This window comes from Gorilla gorilla, chromosome 12, assembly GCF_029281585.2.
Source record: "Gorilla gorilla gorilla isolate KB3781 chromosome 12, NHGRI_mGorGor1-v2.1_pri, whole genome shotgun sequence".
Taxonomy (NCBI): Eukaryota; Metazoa; Chordata; class Mammalia; order Primates; family Hominidae; genus Gorilla; species Gorilla gorilla.
In genome coordinates this window covers 54,034,148-54,053,589 of record NC_073236.2, presented here as the reverse complement: position 1 = coordinate 54,053,589, position 19,442 = coordinate 54,034,148, and the positions used below count along the sequence as shown (strand labels likewise).

The 19,442-nt window shown below is 52.2% G+C and overlaps 1 protein-coding gene across 1 annotated transcript in view; it reads left to right on the top strand.

Moving 5' to 3' along the window:
- The window catches only part of ATOH8 (atonal bHLH transcription factor 8), a 34,435-nt gene extending 21,566 nt beyond the window's left edge, over nucleotides 1–12,869 (top strand). The window contains exon 3 of the mRNA XM_019020676.4: nucleotides 11,690–12,869. Within this exon, the coding sequence (XP_018876221.3) occupies nucleotides 11,690–11,695 (6 nt within the window). The 3' untranslated portion in view covers nucleotides 11,696–12,869. The remainder of the gene's footprint in view (nucleotides 1–11,689) is intronic.
- The last annotated feature ends 6,573 nt before the right edge of the window (nucleotides 12,870–19,442 follow it).

The window sequence follows — 19,442 nt, the reverse complement described above, 5'->3', positions numbered from 1 at the left end:
GTCTCTGGCTAGACTGTGAGCCCCTTTCTCTTTGTGTCCTGTCTTCTGGCACATACTAGAGCCCCCAAATAATGACACACCATTCTTTCCACTAAAATCCACACTGCTAGGGCTGAATGTCCCTATGCTGATGGCAAGGGACATTCCCTTCTAGGGAAGGATTAACTAGGGGCTTTAGGACACAGCTAGGGAGATGCCGCTGGGCTCTCCTGTGCTCCAGTTGGGCTTATACCCTTGTTCCCTTGAATCTGCAAGGAAAGCATTGTGTTTCAAATAACAGAAACCCCTCAAGCAGCAGCTTAAACTAACAGGGGCTGGCATTTTTCATAGTTCAGAAATCAGCTGCTCCCTGGGATCCAAGAGTCCAGGCTTCTTTTGATCTTTGCCTTATGGCTGCAGAGTGGTTGCCACAGCACCGAGCTTTTCATCCTCAAGCTGCATCTACAGTCAGGGTAGGGGGCCATGCTAGGAAGAGTGTTTCTCCTCACCAGGGCAGTCAGTCTTGCCCAGACAGCCCCTCCCTTCCTCCAAAGGAAGATGCTCCCCTTGAACCCGAGAAAAACATCAAGGTCTGTCAGCTGGGAGGGCAACAGAGAAAACAGCCACGTGGCTCGTGTCTGGAGGGTTGACCCTGATTTGTGACAAGGTGGTTTTCTTCCTGGGGAGCTAACTGTTGTCATTACCTTAACCACAATGTCAGAGCCCCACTTCTTTGAGCTTTCCCAGTCCTCACCACAGCCCCACAAATTGGGTGTCACCAGCCCCATTTTCAGGTGACAGTGCTGAGGTTCACAGAACTGAAATGACCTGACTAGGCCCCCAGCGACCTCGTTCCTGTGCACAGCACTTTCCAGTTTGCAGAGCCCTCTCACACCCATGATTTTCTTGAATCCTAGAACAAGCTCCTGGGGTCCACATTATTAAACATGGGAGTGAGATGAGGCGAAGTCGCCCAGGCTCAAGCAGCTGGGCAGGGCTGGGTGGGGCTTGGACAGGCTGAATCCAGGCCACCACTGTCCTCTGTCCTCTGTTCTCTCAAAGGCGAGGGTGTGAGCTTCAGGGGTTGCCTGGCGGCTTGGGGCCTGAGGCTTGGAGGCATGGTCTGAGTCTCAGCTCAACCACTCAGGAGCTCCGTAACCTCAGGCACTTGCCTTCAACAAGCTTCACTTTCCTCATAAAATATGGATAAAACCAGATGAGGAGCGTTTGAGGAAATGAGGGCTGTGAAAGCATTTTGTCAACTGGAGGCACAGCACTCAGAGAGGGTCACTGGAGGCCACTGCTGGCCCATCAGGAAGGTGGGCAGAGGGACTTCAGTGTCCCCTCCTCACGCAGTGACTTAGAGAATGTGCATGCATGCACACACGCAGGTGTGCTGGTGCGTCCATAGGCACCGTCTGCTGGGGTACGGTGGAGGGCCTCCTGCATGGTGGGCCGATTTCCCATGCACATGGGAAGGAGGTACTCCCTGGAAGGCGGCTGATTGACTTCAAGGATTTCAAAATTGCTCTACCTGCACAGGGCCCAGGAGCCATTAAAGATGGACCCTCAGTGGCAGGGCAGGGCAGGGCAGAGCCAGGCAGCTGGGCACATGTTGGGCAGCTCTGGGAGTGAGCCGTGTGGAGCCCACCTGGAATCTGGAGAGCTTTGACCGGGCATTGCTGAGAGCTGTCCATCCCCCTCTCAGCAGCTGTGCCTCCCACCTCGCTTTCTTGCCAGCCCTGTTCCTGCCACCACCACGTACACACGAGTCCCTGCCACCACAGCCCACCCACCCCCTCCACACGCACACACAGGGGTTCTTCACTTGTTCAGTCTTTTTAGGTACCTGAGTATTAAAAGATGAGTAAAACATGAAGGGCCCTGCCCTGCACATCTACTTAAGAATAAATCGCCCTGAGTGTTTACTCTGTGTCAGGTACTGTTCTAGTGCTGGGGGCATTTTGGAGAATAAAACAGAGGCCCCACCCGTCGGAACTCAGAGCTAAACTATAGAAAGGCTATGCATAAAAATTCAGAGGAGGGCCCCTCCATACGGTCTTTGGAGCCCACTGCACTTAGTCTGCATACAGTTCTTACGAGCTTGACTCTCAGGCCCCTCAGATCTGAACCTCAGAACAAAAACAGCCTGTGAGGGCAGGGGTTGGGGTATCAGGCCATGGAGCAGGTACAGAGATAGCACCCAGAATCAGCCAGTGGCCTCACCGAAGAAGAAGAAATAGACACATGATAAAGAACAAGGCCAGAGGCTCAGAAGGACCGAGAGGCTGGGGGCCCCCTTAGTGTCAGGGCAGAGAGCCGGCAAGCCTCAGGGACCTTAGAATTGTGTGTGCACTGATGTTCGTGGACTTGACCTTGAGTTGTCAAGAGGAAGCTAAAGTACATCCAGTAATGTCAGGCTGAGAATGCAGGGAAGTGCATCAGTTATTGGGAAGGGGCCCATCCAAGCTGTTTTGGCACAGAAAACATGTGGCTTCCTTTCTCCAGGGAAGTCTGCTTCTGTGCAGGAGCCTGTTCTCCTAGGATGGCGGAGCTGGGAGGGCTGGGCTTCTCGTCTGTTTTGTTCACTCTGGGATCCCCAGAGCCTCCAGTGGAGCCTGGCATGGTCTAAATGCTTGGTAAACATTTGCTGGATGAATGGAGCAATGGAAGCATGAGGTAAGGCGGTGTTTTCAGTTGTTTTCCACAAATACCGAAGGGCGGCTCCTCTGTGCCCATACAAAGGGAGGCCCTGGTGATCTGAAGTGGAGACAAAGTTCCTGTCTTGAGTTGCTGATGGGTAAATGGGGTGGCCGGGGACCCTTCCTACCCACCCCGATGGAGTCTCTGTGCTCCGACATGTAGCTACTAAGCACTGAGTGCTTGGCTTTGCAGCCATTGTGTTCTTTAATCTTCCTGACAAGCTCATGCAGTAGATACTATTATTACCATTTTATAGGTAAAGAAACTGAGGCACAGAGAGGTTAAACATCTTGCTCAAGGCCATGCAGCCGGTAGAATGGGGAAGTCAGGATTCAAACAGAGGCCGTCTGGTGCCATAGCTGGCACATTTAACCACTGTGCTGGATTGTTTGCCAGTGAGTGTGCACACGTGCATACGTGTGTGTGTGTGCGCGTGTGTGGCAGTGAGTAAAGACCTCTAATCAGAGATGTCCCTACCCCCACCTGGATCCCTCGGTGGCACCTGCATCTAGCTAGGGGAGGGGCTTAGGGACAATGGAAGAGGCTGGGGAGGTGTTCCTCATCTTAAAACTGCATTTGCATGGAACGCACACTGTTTTTGCTGAAATCACTGGATTATTTGGGCTTCCCAAACATCTCACGGCCTCTCCAAGCCATGGGTGCCCCAGTGGTCCTGAAGTATCCACAGCCGGGCTCCGTCCTGGGAGTCTCCTGGAGAAGCACTGTGATCTCTGTAAAGGCCTGCTGGCCAGCACTTTGGTGTGACTTGGCTTGTCTGGTTGGTTGGTGCCCATCAATCCCTGTTATCACTTTGCAGTAAGGACTGGGGAGGGGAGGCGCTTCGAGAGGCAGCAGGGTGATGGGAGCAGTTCCCAGTCCAGAAGGAGGCAGGCCTGACGGGGACCCTCCACTGTGGTCGGGGCATGTGAACTTACATGTCGTGTGGGGGTGTCTGTGTAAGGATCATGAGTCAGGCCCACAGGGCAGGTGAAGAGCAGAGCCTTTCTCGCATGGCTGGGCCACCAGTCTGCCCACTGGTCTGCTCTCCACCAGCCTGGGTGCCTCCTCCAGCCTGAGTGGGCTGCCCCCTCCTGCTTGAGTGCCCCCTCCAGCCTGGGTACCTCCTCCAGTCTGGGTACTCCAGCCTGGGTGCCTCCTCCAGCCTGGGTGCCTCCTCCAGCCTGGATGCCCCCTCCAGCCTGGATGCCCCCTCCAGCCTGGGTGCCCCCTTGAGCCTGGATGCCTCTTCTGGCTCTGCAGTGCGGCCATGGGTCTTTTCAGCTGCTGGCATCTGGAAGAGCAATGAAGCCAAGTGCAATGACCGGACAGCATCGCAGGATGGAAGCAGATGGGAAGCCGCAGCAGCTGCCTGCAGCTTCGCCTGGGCAAGCTCGACCCTCACAGTGCCCCATGCTGGGGGTGAGCTGGGGTGGGGGCCAAGAAAGACAGATAGACTGATGGATGTGGAGAGAAAAACAAAGAAGAGGCCGAGGCAGAGTTGGCAGAGACACACAGGCAGAGCATGGAGAGGGAGACAGCTCGGCAGCCAGAGAGAGTGGCCTGCAGCCTGAGAAGGCGTCAGCATGGCATGGCTGTCTCTGCAGGCCCAGTGGGCTCCTCTAAGCTCTGGCCCTGGCCCTGGGGGTGCTGGGCCTCCCACTGCCAGCCACCTTCCCTTAGGCTCCAGGAGTCGAAGGCCAAGATTTTCTTAGAACCAAGGAGGTGACAGCTGGCTGGATGGCTTGGGGACCTGCTGTTCCCATTTGCCAGTGAGGAAACTGAGGTCTGTAGGGGTTAAGGGTCTACCTTGCCCTGCTGCATCCTAGCAATGTGGCCTAGGGCAAGTGAGGTCACCACTGAGGCCTCCATTTCCTCATCTGCAACATGTGTGCAGCGGTAGGCACCTCCCAGGAATTGCAAAAGACAACGCATGCAAACAAGTGTGGCACGGTGCCTGGCAAGGAGCCGCCCTCCGTAAATGGTGGCACTGAACACTAATGCACTTGCTTCTGTTCCCAGGCCCTGGGAGGATGGGGTGCTGGTGGTGGAGGTGTGTGGGGTAGGTGAAGGGACCGTGGCAATCACACCGACAACCGTTCGTGGCGTAAGGGGATGTAGGAGGAATTGGGATAAAGAGCTTCGGGAGTTCAGAGGAGGCACCTGTTGTCCCCACCTTGCGGTGGGTGTGGGGCTGGTGGGGGTAAGAGGGTGGACATGAGCAGGCCCTCATTGTCCTGGACTAGGGAGGCAGCAAGGACTCCAACTGGCAACCCCCAGCCCCAGCCCTGCACTTGTGGAACCTACATTCTAGTGGGTGGAAGTAACTCAAAGTAAGGGCCTGCAACACTGTGGAGTACCTGGTAGGTGCTCAAGAAATGCTAGCCTAGGATACCTGGGACCCAGCACCACCTCTAGCATCTTAGCACAGGAAGGGCTCCCCCAGGTTACCTGCTCTCATCCTCAACATTGCCTGATGCAACGATTGTTTCTTACTGATAGGAAAGTTCTTCTGCACGGCCTTGACTGACCCTGAGGTTTGCACACATCCACTGGCTTCAGTGAAGGAGGGGTTTGACCGCTGGCCCTACCTTGCTCCTGACCTGGGGCCTGTGGGGCAGCTGTCTGCACAGCACGGCTGAGGCCTGTGCCAGTCCCCTCCTCTCTGGTGAGCAGCCTTGAGAAATACAGAAATGACTGGGCGGAATCCGCAGCAGCAGCCAGCAACAGTGGTCCTCAACTTTCCCCTAGAGTTAGACTGTAAGCTGCCGCAGTGCCTGGGACAGGACTGGCCCCTATTAGGAACTAATACATCTTTGCTGAATAAATGACTTTTTCTCCCCATTCTTGGTCCCCAGGCCAACTGTCCTGGCTCACTGAAGGCTCTGGCCATAACTGAAACTCTTAGACACTCGGGACCTTGAAGGGCCCTCCAGGCCCGGACACAGCACTATCCTCGATTCATGCCATGTTCCCGCCCCCCGCAAATAGCAGCCAATTCCAACTGCTCATAAATTTCCTGCCTGTCACCCATGGCGCCCAGGCCAGGCAGGCAGGAGGTGCTGGAGGCTGACTGGTCCATACCTGCTTCCAGGTCCCTGGGGAGCTTGGAGGCCAGAAGCCCAGGCTTTGCGCCTGTGCCCAGAATAACCTCTGCAAAGTCTGGCCCTTGGAGAAGATGTGAAAGCAGATCTGTCAAACGCAAGGATGTGCAGGCTTGAGTGTTAAAGAAAACACCAATGCAGCTTATGATGCAGCTTGTACAGCGTAATTCCACTTTTCGTAAAATACTGTATGTGAGTACGCATATGCATGGGAATAGCCTATGGGACAATAGTTAACCAAATGTTATCAGTGGTTTGCTCTCCGTGGAGAGATTAAGGTGACTGAAACAATTTTCTTTCTGTTCACTCTTCTGTATTTTCTTTTTCTTTTTTTTGAGGCAGAGCACTTTGGGAGGCTGAGGTGGGCGGATCACTTGAGGTCAGGAGTTCAAGACTAGCCTGGCCAACATGGTGAAACCCCGTCTCTACTAAAAATACAAAAATTAACCGGGTGTGATTACATACGCTTGTAATCCTAGCTACTTGGGAGGCTGAGACTGGAGAATCATTGAACCCAAGAGGCAAAGTTAACGTGAGCCAAGATCACGCCACTGTATTCCAGCCTGGGTGACAGAGTAAGACTCTGACTGAAAAATAAATAAATAAAGATGAGGAAACTGACCAGGACGGTGGCTCACATCTGTAATCCTAGCACTTTGGGAGGCTGAGGTTGGAGGATCGCTTGAGCCCTTAAGTTCGAGACCAGCCTGGGCAACAAAGTGAGACTCCGTCTCTACAAAAGATAAAAAAAAAACTAGCCAGGTGTGGTGGCATGAACCTGTGGTCCCAGGTATACAGGAGGCTGATTGGGGAGAATCACCTGAGCTTGGGAGGCTAAGGTGGCAGTGAGCCTTGTTTGCACCACTGCATTCCAACCTGGGCAACAGAGCAAGACTCTGTCTAAAAAAAATAAAAAATAAATAAAAATAAAAAAAAAAGATGAGGAAACTGAGGCTTGGAGAGGTTAAGCATCCTGCTCAGGGCCCCCCAGCTGAGTCTGGGGCCAAGATGAACCCCAGTAAGAATCAAGAGCAGCATTCAGAGGCAAACACGAAGCCCCATTTCTAGCCCACATACTGGTGTACTTAACAGTGAAAGGCAAACTAATACTGTGGTTTTTGAAAAACTCTCCTCCCATGCCATATCTGCTCTTTTTTTCACCTTTTAGTTTTAAAATAACATTTGAAATCTGCCCTTTTTGGGAAAGACCAATTTAAAAAAAAGTCAGGATTTCAACCGCATTGGAGGTTTATTCCTCCCTGCATGTAGAAGGCTGTATCAAAATTGCTTAAATACAAAAAATGTATAATTTGAAATAGTGGAAAATGGTTAAGTAGGTAAAGTGGGCATCATAGACTTACAATAAATGTAAAAGGTAAAATAACTTAAAGGAAGATAAAATCATTTTTTTAAATGCCCCAAAGTGGTAAAATTACCCTGCAATGCACAGAAGTGATCAGGATAGGAAAACAATTAGAATTTTTTTTTAAACTGGAAACGAACAAAAGCATAAAGGTTGCTAAATTGTTCAAGGGTTCATAACAATTACCACAACTTCCCTGCAAGTATAGATAGACCCATTTACAAAAATGCTCAATGTTACATTTGAAGTAGGAGAAACATCTTGCAATATATAAAGCCACAGTGAGTAAAATGCCTGTGACCAAAAGTAGCTATGATTGAGTCAACCAGTATTTATTTGTTGTTGTTGTTGTCGTTGTTTTGAGACAGAGTCTCCAGAGTCTCCCAATGACACCCAGGTTGGAGTGCAGTGGCATAATCTCAGCTCACTGCAACCTTTGCCTCCTGGGTTCAAGAGATCCTCCCACCTCAGCCTCTCAAGTAGCTGGGATTACAAGCATGCGCCACTACACTCAGCTAATTTTTGTATTTTTAGTAGAGATGGGGTTTTGCCATGTTGGCCAGGCTGGTCTCGAACTCCTGACCTCAACAGATCCTCCTGCTTTGGCCTCCCAAAGTGCTGGGATTACAGGCGTGATGCCTGGCCCAGTATTTACTGAGATACTGCTGTGTGTTAGACACTGTTCTGGGCATTGGAGCTACAACAGCAAACAAAACAGGCCACATCCCTGCCCTCGTGGAGCTGGCATTCTGACTATAAACAAGTGAACAGATAAAAAGGTGATTTCTGCTTGTGATAAATGCTCCCACTTTGCCACACCGACCAAATCACCTTGCTCTGATTCAGCACGTCAGAGCAGCTGAGAGGGACCTGTGAGGCCTTCTCATCTAGTCATTCTCAAGGTTAATTTTAGCGCAGAACCTGTTGTTTAAAGGACATCTTCGGCTGGGCATGGTGGCTCACGCCTATAATCCCAGCTCTCTGGGAGGCCAAGGAGGGCGGATCATCTGAGGTTGGAAGTTCAAGACCAGCCTGGCCATGGTGAAACCCCGTCTCTACTAAAAATACAAAAAATTAGCCAAGCATGGTGGTGGGCACCTGTAATCCCAGCTACTCGGGAGGCTGAAGCAGGAGAATCGCTTGAACCTGGGAGGCGGAGGTTGCAGTGAGCCGAGATCGTGCCATTGCGCTCCAGCCTGGGCAACAAGAGCGAAACTCCGTCTCAAAAAAAATAAATAAATAAAATAAAGGGCATCTTCTGTGGTGGCGGGGGTTCTGAGGACAGTAAGCTAGGGAGTAAGCCGGACCCAGAGCCTTGGCCGGCAGCAGAAACACAAAAACCCACAAAGGGCCAGTGCTGCGGGGAATGTAAGCCTCTCGCACTGTGCCCCTCACATGGGACACAGGATGTTGCCAGGCTTTCCATGGAAGGGGTTCTGTGGTGTGGTGGTCACAGCGGGGATGCTTGCTATTCTCCATATTTGCAATTATGCACCCCCACATGCACCCCCCCCGCCCCCCCACACACAGCCCCTTATGAAGAGGTATCATTGGCATCTTTGTCTTCTATCCCTCGGCCACAGCTGATTGGTCCAGGGGAGTAAATCAGACCTAGGCTAGACCAATGGGCGTCCTCCACTGGGTCTTGGGGATTGGCATGCTGGGAGACCAGGCCAGTCAGTAGTCAGGGAGGAAGGCGGATACCTGCAAGTGGCTGTTATTAGCAGGCGTCTAGAGGGCAGGGCCACAGAATGCCCCTGCTGACCTTTGCAAGCCCTTTGCTACCTTTCCTGAGACCTTCCCCCTGGTCTCTGTGAAATGCCCTTTTGTAACTTTAAGTGAGCTTCCCTTTCCTGGAGGGTTGAAGTGAGTTTCTGCTCCTCACAATGCAGTAGCAATTACACGGTCAAATCAGTTGGGAAGGCTGGCTGCAGTGGCTCACTCCTGTAACTTTGGGAGGCTGAGGTGAGGGGATTGCTTGCATCTGGGATTTCAAGACCAGCCTGGGCAACATAGTGAGGCCTTGTCTCTATAAAAAATAAAATAAAAAATTAGCCGGGCATGGTGGTGCACGCCTGTAGTCCCAGCTCCTTGGGAGGCTGAGGCGGGAGGATCACTTGAGCCTAGAAGGTCAAGGCTGTGCTGAGCCATGATCACAACCACTACACTTAGCCTAAATAACAGAGTGAGACCCTGTTTAAAAAAAAAAAAGTCAGTTGGGAAACTGGGTCATTAAAGCCACACAAATTTGTTCACTGCAGGACTTTTCGGAGCCTTTGACATGCTAATACATGCAGTGACTTTCCAAGTGGGACCAAGGTATGTGGTATTTCCCAAACTCATGGAATGCCTCACCTAGCTGGTGTTCACAGAACACCTTTTGGGCAATGCTAATCTGCCTCCCCTCCCCTCACTGTACAAGTAACGGAATGAAGGCACAGAGTGGGAGAGTGAGTTACCCAAGGTCACACAGCTGCTGAATTGCAGAGAAAGTCCTGGCACCTGAGGCCTCCTAGTGTTCTTCCCATTACATCCCAGCTGTCATAAGACTTCCTTGGATGGATGATGTATGTGCTGAGATTCTTGGACCGAGGTGGTGGTGGTCCAGTGTAGACACCAGGAAAAGGGTGAGGTCAAGAATTGAAGGTCAGGCCTTGATGAGAGAAACCCCTGTCTCCTTTAATCCTGGATGGTAGCTGTGGCTTCAGCGGGGACTAAGAGCCAACAGAGGGCTTGCGGCTGGCCCCAGGCTGCCCCAACCACCTTTACAGCATGCCCAGGAGGACGGCTCCAGCCAACCCAGCCTCCCCTTCTTCCTCAGGCCACGGGCAGGCTGAACAAGAGAAAAAGCTTTTCTGCCCATGGCAGGGCCCGCCCAGGCAGCCAGCGCCGGGATGACGCGAGCTGTAAATCACCCCGTGGACCACAGACCCAGTGCCATCCCCACGGGTTTCCTTTCCGCTTCTTAATCCTCCTCCTCAGACTCGGTAACACAAAGCAGATTCCTGCTGGGGCCAGCCATGCACAGTGGGCTTGGAGAATGTGAGCCTGGGATTTACCACATCAAGATGCTCCCGCCTCTCACTTTTCCTTTTCTCCCTCCTGAGTCACTATTAGCTGGAGAGCACTCCCTCCCTCTGGCCCGGCTCCCTCGACCTCCTTGGACCCCACTTCAGCCTTGCCCCAGACTTGCGTCTTGGCTGGCTGCCCCGGCCCGCGGGGCTCACCAGGGCCTGTGGTTAGCAGGCCCTCCATGTCGTGGTTTGGCTCCATCCTGGCTCCCCAAGCCTCTGTCTCAGTGAGAGCAGCCTCTGTGTGGTAGAATGAACACTGCCGATCTGGATTCAAATCCTGGCATTGGCAACTTCTAGCACTTCCTTCTCGGAGCCTGGGATTGCTCACTCATGAGAGGGGGGAATGAGAATGCTCCCTGGCAGGTCGGAGGTGCCTGACAGATGTTTTGCTTTAAAAATAACTACTTATTAATAGCTGTTGGTTGAGGGTTGGAGCAGGAATCAAAAGGGTGTTTGGAGTTGCTTTAAGAGGGTTATGTTGTACCAGGTTCAGGGACTTTGTTACTTTTCATCCTGGGTGGATCTGGAGGTCTCACAGAGCCTCCCCACCGGCTCTGACATCCCTAGAGAGCTAAAACCCCACAGGACCCATGACCTTGCCCCCTGTCCCATCCCTTCCTGGTAGCCAGTTACACCCTCTGCTCAGAGCGCCAAGTTCAGCTGCCAGAATGAAGATTGCACAGATCAGGGCTACAGGGAACTTAAAGGTGGTCTAACCCGGCAATTTTCAAACTGTGCTCCTTAGCACCCTGATTCTCAGACATGTCCGAGGCTCTCTGTTGGAAGGAATGCAGTAGGTCTCTGGGTCCCCCTTCCTCTGTGTCCCCTGACTCCACTACAATCAAATAGACAGAACCATGTTTTCTGTGTTAGTGTTCCATGTACTTCATTCTCTTGCTTAAAAGGAGCTTTCATCGATCTGCTCCAGCCACGCCATTTTACAGATGAGGACACTGAGGCCTAGAGAAGTCAAATGACTTGTTTCAGGTCACCCAGCTGGCAGGTGAATGTGCTACAACTAGAGTGGGCCTAGTGACTCCTAGGGCAGCGCAAGGAAGCTGCAGATGGCCATTCCAGTGGGACCGAGCCTGCAGAGGAGCCTGCCACCCCAGGGTGGGGACGGGCCTCTGAGATCCCTCAGAGGGGTGGCCCTGGGGATTGTGGTGTCAGCCCCAGGTGTCCCCGAGCTTCCAGCGGCCCTGGCTCCCACTACCCACTGTGGTCCTCTTCTTTCCCCAAACCAACCAAAACGCAGGGCCTCTGAAATGCAGCACTAAGGAACAGGGGGACAGTGTGGGCTCTGGAGGCAGCCAGGCCTGGGTTTGAATCCTGGCTCTTCCACTTATCGAACCCTTCAAGGTGGAGGCCCCTCTGCCTGGAGGACTCAGTGAAGGGACGTTCTGCAGCTGTCCAGAAACAGGAACCAGGTGGAGCAGGGGCAGCTTTTAATGGCTGGTCATGTCTTTCAGGAGTGACTGGCTGCAGGCAAGACCAAGGCCACCACTGTGGGCCTCCTTCCAGTCAGGCCTGAGGACAAGGTGAGCTCGCTGAGTCCAGCCTCGTGGTCTTCTCCAAGATGCCGCCAGACGCCCAGCCTACAGCCTCTCAGGGTCGGATCGGAGCACGCCTGCCTCCCTCTCCCCTCCGCCCTCACCCAGCCACTCCGAGGCTGCTTCGCACTTTGCCCTCTGCCTGGTGGGGAGGGGAGAGCTCAGCCCCCCACTCACTCAGACCCCAAGGCCCACTGTCCAGCTGCAGAAATTCGTTGCCAAAGATTGGACAGAGACACCGAAGGAAATGGGGTGATGAAACCCCACAGCGAAAAGCCACACCGTTGCTCTGTGACTTTTGCTCCTCCTGTTGCCTGAGCCCCATCTCAAGCCAAAGATGAGTCAGTGGTTCTGCTAGGAACTCATGGAAGGGATGGGCATTTGATGACCCCTGGGGGTCATCTTGGCCCTCTTACCTGGTGCTCTCTCTCCACTGGGCCTTGCGCTGGCTGAGTGCAAGACAAGCCTTAGGGGCTGTGAGAGGGAGGCTGGGGTGCCTGGGCGGGGCTGGGGTGGGGCCTGAGATCCCTGCCCACTCTCTCCCCTTCATTGGCTGCCCAGGCCACTGGCCCCAGTTCTCAGTGTCCCCTGGGTCCAGGCTCCTTGGGCCCTAAGCATCACCAGAAGGGAGTAAGCAGGGAGAGAAGCAATATTACTCCCTCCCCTACACCAGGGACTTGCCCCAGGGCAGCTACCTATGGGTCTTTGCTCCCCCAGCCAGCCTCTCCTCACTGTGACCCACCCCCATGGGCCCCCATCCCAGGCAGCCAGCACCATGGGCAGGCCCTGCCACAGACAGAAAAAGAGTTTTTCTCTTGTTCAGCCTGCCCGTGGCCTGAGGAAGGAGTAAAGGCTGGGTTGGCTGGAGCCGTCCTACTGGGCAAGATGGCACCCCACTTGGAGGGCGGTGGTCTGTTACAGGGTGTGCAGGGGCAGGGAAGGAAGGGACCAGGGGACTGGGCCAGTATGTGGAGGATGGGGGCTGCGTGTTCAAAGCCAAGGCCCACCCCTTCCTTGTGCTCAAATGGCCAAAGCTGTTCACGTCTGTGCTCAACCATCTGCTTCAAATTGAAGTAAAAGCCCCAAAATGTCAAGAAAATACTTGTGTTGAGTGGACTCTGTGGGTGACCAGGACTTTGGCCGGTCATCGGCTGGGGAGTGTGAGGGAGGGGGTTGGTTTCTACCTACAGGTTGAGAGCCCTTCAGGATCAGGCGCTGTGCGAGTGAGAGTGTGTGTGTCTGTGTGTGGAAGGGGGTGGAGGGCGGTTCCCACAGTAGTCTCAGCCTGGACTAGTGACCAGGAGGCCTGGTCAGGAACACATGAGGAGCCCTCTCTGTCCGCACTGCACTCAATCTGTACCATGGATTTATGAGATGGGGGCCCCTATTATTAACCCTGTTTCACAGATGGGGTAACTGAGGCCTCAAGTAGACAGGGTCAGTCGGTGACAGAGCCAGTCATCAAATCAGGATGGGCTCACTTCAAATCCTGTGCTCTCAAGCCTTTTCCAGCCCCATCACCAGTCCCAGCCCAAAGTCTCTTGTGTGGCCTTGTCACATCGCTTCACCTCAGTGGGCCTAAGGTAGGGACAATAAAGGCCCATTGGGACTGGGGGAAGGGGTGTTAAGATAAAAAATAGGAGAGCACTGTCAAGGCAGAAGGGACAGGGCTGGCCAAGGAAAGGGGGATAGGAGGGGACCGGAGGCTGCAGCCATGCAGGACACAGTTTGTCCCTTGGTTTCACCAGTGTCACTTTCTCGTCTCTGCTGCTCAGACTCCTGGGCTGGGCTGGGGCTGGCTGCAGGGAGCCCCCCTTGCAGTAGTGTTTCTCAGGCTGGCCCTTTACCAAGGACCACAGTGTCCATGCTGTCTTGGATCCCTAGGCTGGCACAGAAACAGAGGACCCAGGTGGCCCTGAGCACTCCTCAGAGCAAAGGTGCTCTGGAAGCAGACTGGACAGAGTGGACATGGAATGGGGCCAGGAGGGTCTGTTAGGAAGGTTCAGCCACCCTGTGACCCTGGCACAGATAACAGCACTGCTGTGTTGTCCCTCAGAGCCTCTGAGTAACCCTGATGGCACTTCCTAAGGCAGCAGGACATGTGGACTGACCAGCATCAAACTGTTGACATAGAAAACCATTTCTATTACCAAAGGGAGTGTACCCCATTCTGCTGCCAAGGGAGCAAACCCATGGCCTTACCACCCAGAAACAGCCCATCCTCCACCTCCCATCCCCCTCCTGCATACATACTTCATTACATGTTTCCCTTTCATTCTGAAGCATCATTGATGACCAGCTGCCTGTCAGACACTAAGATAGGCAGTGGGAATGAAGAGATGGATCTTGTGTCATGCATGGCATCACGGAGCTCTGGGTTCTGTACGGAGGGTGGGACAGACAGGTAGACAAGCAAATAATTATGATTACAGCAGATGACTAAGGTGTTGTCGGGAGCTTCAGGAAAGGAAGAACTAACTCTTGGGGAGGTTCTCAGGAAGGATTTCCCTGGAAAGTAGCCATGGGACTTGCGTCTTAAACGGTGAGTAAAAGCTTTTTGAGCAGGGGAGTAGGAAAAGGGCTTTCTATGCAGAGGAGCACTCAGCGCTGGCAGGAAATTGGAATCACCCAAGGAGATTATTAAATATTAAATATTGATATGAAGTATTGATGCCCAATTTCATCTCCAGAAATTCTGATGTATTGGTCTAGGGTGTTGCCTGGTCATTGGGATTTTTACAAGCTCCTCAAGTGATCTTAATGTGCAGGCAAGGTTGAAGCCGCTGGTCTAAGTGGGGTCTGGTCTACGATAAGAAAGTGACTTTGAGCCATCGATTTGGGAGACAGGCTCTGGGTGGATGTGTGTGTGTGCACACATATGTATGTATGTGGATGACTAAAAGTGCATGCTCTCCTCTCCTTTCCCAGCTTCCTCTCCAGCACAGCAATTTGTGTTCGTATGCACACACATGCACACTCTCTCTCATGGGCACATGCATACCCACACACACACTCGTGTACATTTCCAGAAAACGGAATTACATTTCAGATAGATTCAGATTCCAACGGCAGTCTTCTAAACACTTTTATGCAAGCAGCCATTCAAGGAGACCCTCAGCAAAATATAAATGACGAGGAGCTGCCTTCATGGGGCCCTGTGAAAGCACTTTGCAGTCCAGCCTTGGGTTTGTGGTCACAGAGTCACCTGTGGATGTTTGTAGCACACTCTCCTTGTCTTGTCTGCTCTGGGTCACCAGGCACAGGCCATAAAGGGATGAGGGGGCCCTCTCCAGGGGCCCACAGGATCTACATGGGTATGTCTGCATGAAGCCCCACGTGTGCACACCCATCTTCATGTGTGTGTGTGCCAGCCTCCTGCTCTCTGCAGGACAAAACCAGAAAGAATGGCTCTGGGAGTTGGAGATCTCAGCTCACAGGCCAAGCTTTGCAAGACTCTCCAAAGACTGCCCGCAGACTGTGCTGCTTCCTGGGTCTGGCCTGAGACTATCCCAGAAGAGAGGGTTAAATTCTGGAGATGAGGTTTTGAGCAAGTGTTCATCTCCCCACACTATGCTCCTTCCTGTCTCCATGGCCACATCCTTCAAGGCTCTGTGCTGTTCTCTTTTTTTCTGGATTTCTCCACCTCCACCAAATTCCCCTTTCTCACAGCTAGTGGAGGCAGGAGTAGGCAGGTCCCAGGGGCTGGGAACTGGGTAGCATTGCCATGTGCAGGGACTGTGTTGGGAGCTGCAGGTACAGAGCTCCTCTCTGCTCAAGAGCTTGCTGGTGAGCCTGGACGGAGGCATAGGTGCAGCTAATTAGGATAAGACAGGGGCTGCGCTGTGGTCAGCTGTGGGAAGCCGGCGAGGGGACTGGAGTTGGGGCTACACTTGCCTCCCTCCTATGCTGCTTCCTGAGCCATGAAGTGGTCATTACCAGCATCCCAGGCAACAAACAGCAAGACTCAGACATCTCCAAGGAAACCCTTTGAGTGGATCTGTACGGTTGTTCTCATCTTGCTCTCTTGCTGCCCTGCCACCTTCACAGCTGCTTTCTGTTTCCTGGTTCCAGGAAGACAGCGGGGCACAGGGTCCCTGCTTTGTGAGGAGCAGCTGGCTTCTCCCTTTGCCCCCAGGTTTTGCCCTCCCACATGTCTCCCTTCTGGTGACCTGGACCCCAGACAAACTATGCCTGCCTCCCTGAAGCCAGGCATCCTGAGGAACTTAGATAGACAAACAATGACAGTGTTTTCCAGAACTGTGGGTACGTGTCTAATCTCAGATGGTACTATGAATTCCTGGGGAGCAAAGTTTGGATCTGATTCAACCCCTGATCCTCGAAACGGCCTTCTTGCAAAGTGTATATATTGGTTTCTTTGCTGAATGAATGAATAAAACATGGAAAATGTGGTAATTCACTCATTTTTGTTTTCTTCCTTCCACAAATAACTCCCAAGCATCTAATTTGTTCAAGACCTGGAGAAAACAGGACCCAGGCCAGGTGATCTTTTATATGGCTTCGGAGAGGCTTGAAGGGAGAGGGGCTTAGAGCCGAGAGAAGCCTGGCCTTGGACCTTTTTGCTCTTTATGTGGCCGAGTCTTTGAGAACTGAGCGAAGAGGACAGAATCACAGCACACGTGCTGGCACACAGGCACTGAATGAACAGTTACTGAATGTGTAGATGAGTGAATGAATGCCGCCAAGCCTCCTTACAGCCCTGCTTCGGACATCACTAATCAATAGTGGCTCTTTTTCTCCAGGGGCTCCTACACTGCCTGAATTCCGCTCCAGACAATGCTCCAAGCAGTTACTACTAATCGATCGGAGAGATGAGCTCCCTCTGCCGCCCTGGTCCCGTGGCCTCCCTGGAGTGGGCCAGCCTCCTCGGGCCACCCCAGCATGGTGTGTTTGAGGCGATGTCAGGAGCTTCACCTTCACTGTTGCTCACAGGCCACGTGGCTGCCTCCTGACTGGCCTCTCTGTCAATGGTCTGTGACTTCCAACCCTGCCTCTGCCATGGCTGATAGGGGTTTATTTCCAAACTTCCTCCCTGGGCCCATTGCCTCCAGACTACAGCCCAGGCTCCTTAGCTGACCATCATGATGGTCTTGTGTGCCCTCCAGGTCCACAACATCTCCCTGTCGCCACTACGTCTGGGCATGCCCACAGCTTGGCCGTCTGGGGGTGGTGGCCGAATCCCATCCTGAGATATCATTAACAGCCCGTCTTTCTCAGCTGTGGCCCTGTGTCCTTCTCTCTGGCTGCCCATGAAACAAGATTCTTTCTGATCTTAATGTTTGCTGCAAAGGAAGCAGTTTCTTTTTGTCCTAACATTACCCGGCGTTATCCTGCCTAGCGCCTGGGTCCCCGGGGAACTCTAGTTCTTTCAATCCCAGAACCTGGGGCGGACAGAGAGGCCCTACTTAACCTGGCAGCAACAACCTAGATGGCCGCCCTTCTGCCCTCAGGGCTCATCTTGCCTTTTCACATATAAATAAAAACATCTCCACTCCCACGCCATGTTCAGTGGGAAGCCAGCCCGGCATTGCCCGTGTCTCTGAGGATTCTCGAGGGACTTACATCCTTGGCTTTGATCTTTGGGGCCCACTGAATTCATCTCTTGCTCAGGGGCTCCCTATGGCTGCCTCCTTCTCTCTACCTTGTGGCCCTCAAGGGAACACACACACCTTTCCTCAGTTTCCCCAAAACATCCCTCACCCAAGGCAGTGGTGTGGAGAGGAATTATTTTTTCCATTCCTGATGAATCTTTTTAAATGCTTACATGCATGAACAAACAAACAGGACCTTGCCTTTTACTTCCTAACTTATGCAGCTGATTTCATGTATTTTTGACAGGTTCATCATGTTTCCGGCAGTTGTAACTTTTTTCCCCTCTGGCTTCACTCCCTGGTGCTACATTTCTGGGCTGTGACTCACCCGAGGTTGTCTCACAGCTGGCACTTAAATCTAGTATTTTTTTTTCATTCTAACATCTTCCCCTGCCCCCCTTCATGCCCATCACCACCAATATGGTGGCTAATGGATAGACTATGAGCAAATACAGCAGCTGGTGAGGGCGCTCACCCAGCCTCGGCCGCGCAAGTATCCAGGATCTCACCTCCGGGAGGAAAGATGCACCTCCCTGGACGAGCCAGCCTCTCCCTGGGCTCTCCTGTCACCAAGACTTGTCCAAAGGCAGCAGATGGGCCACACAGCGGGGAGTGAGGCCAGGACAGAGCCTGCCCCCTCCCCAAGAAACCGACAGAGCCAAGCCTGTGCCCCCAGCCACCTCCAAAGCCATCTGGCCCACAGACAACATGCTTTCATCCTTTGGGATTTCATTTCCAGCACCACGACCAGAAGTTTCTAGAGAATTCCCCTCTGGCAGGCACACACATGCACATGATACACACACACAAACACATACACACACACACATTTTTTCTTTTTTTTAAATAAAGAACTCAAAAATGTTTCCAAATCCCAGGAAAGGAATCTCCGTTTTTGGAGAAGAAAATAGAACAAAACCAGCAAGTTTATTTATTTCTTTATTTTTAGTATGCTTTGAGATGGCCACACTGACCTTTATTTCCTAAATAAAAATCAGGACAAGAGGTTTGATGAAGATTTAAGTGCTTTTTCTGGACAGGTCCTGGTGTGAGAGGCAGCCTAGGAAGTCAAACATTGTAATCTGGGGAGCAGCTCTAAGATGAATAAGATTAGGCTGTCTAAAAGCAACTGATTCAATGATCCTGTCCGTTGAGGACCACAGTGTAATATATCCTTTTCCTAAAGGCCCTGAAAAGTCCTGCAGAAAAACTCATTTAACTTTTTAAACTCCGTGCCTCTCAAACTTTTATGAACACTTATCCTTTAAAAAAATGTATTATGGTAAAATATCCATAAAATAATATTTAGCATTTTGACCATTAAGTGTACAATTCAGTGGCATTAAATACATTCATAATATGGTAATATGTGCAACCATGACCGTTATCTGCACCCCAAACGTTTTCATCATCGCCAACAAAAACTCTGCACCCATTAAAAAATAATTCTCCCTCCCTGCCTCCCCCCAGCCCTGATAACCTTTATTCTACTTCCTGTCTGTATGAGCTTGCCTATTCCAGGTACTTCATACAAGTGGAATCACACAATATTTGTCCTTCTCTGTTGGCTTTTTTCACTATGTGTAATGTCTTCAAGGTCCATCTGCGTGTTGGCATGTATCAGAATTTCATTGCTTTTCATGGCTGAACAATGCTCCATTGTATGGATAGACCACATCTCTGTTGATGGAGAATGCTTATCCTTTATTACAGGGACCCGTCTCTCATGGGACACCAAGAAAGGTCCCCAGAACATAGTTTGGGCACTGTTGGTTTTTGGAACCACTAGAATGTTTGGATTTAGAAGGGGCCAGGATGTTCATGTTCTTACCCACATGGTTGCCCCAGGCACTGACAGAAGGCCTTCAGTGAGCTCAGTCTCCAAACTTAAGGCAAAGGCTGAAGCCCTGAGTGGGGAAGCTGTCTGGGAGGTACCTGGGGAGTGGTCACCCCTGGGGGGAAAGCCGGGGCCAGCCTTGTTCTCTAAACTCCACAGGACACTTGGTCCTGCTGGACTGTGGGGCCTGCTGGGAAGGCTGACAGCTCAGTGTTGGTGCCATCTG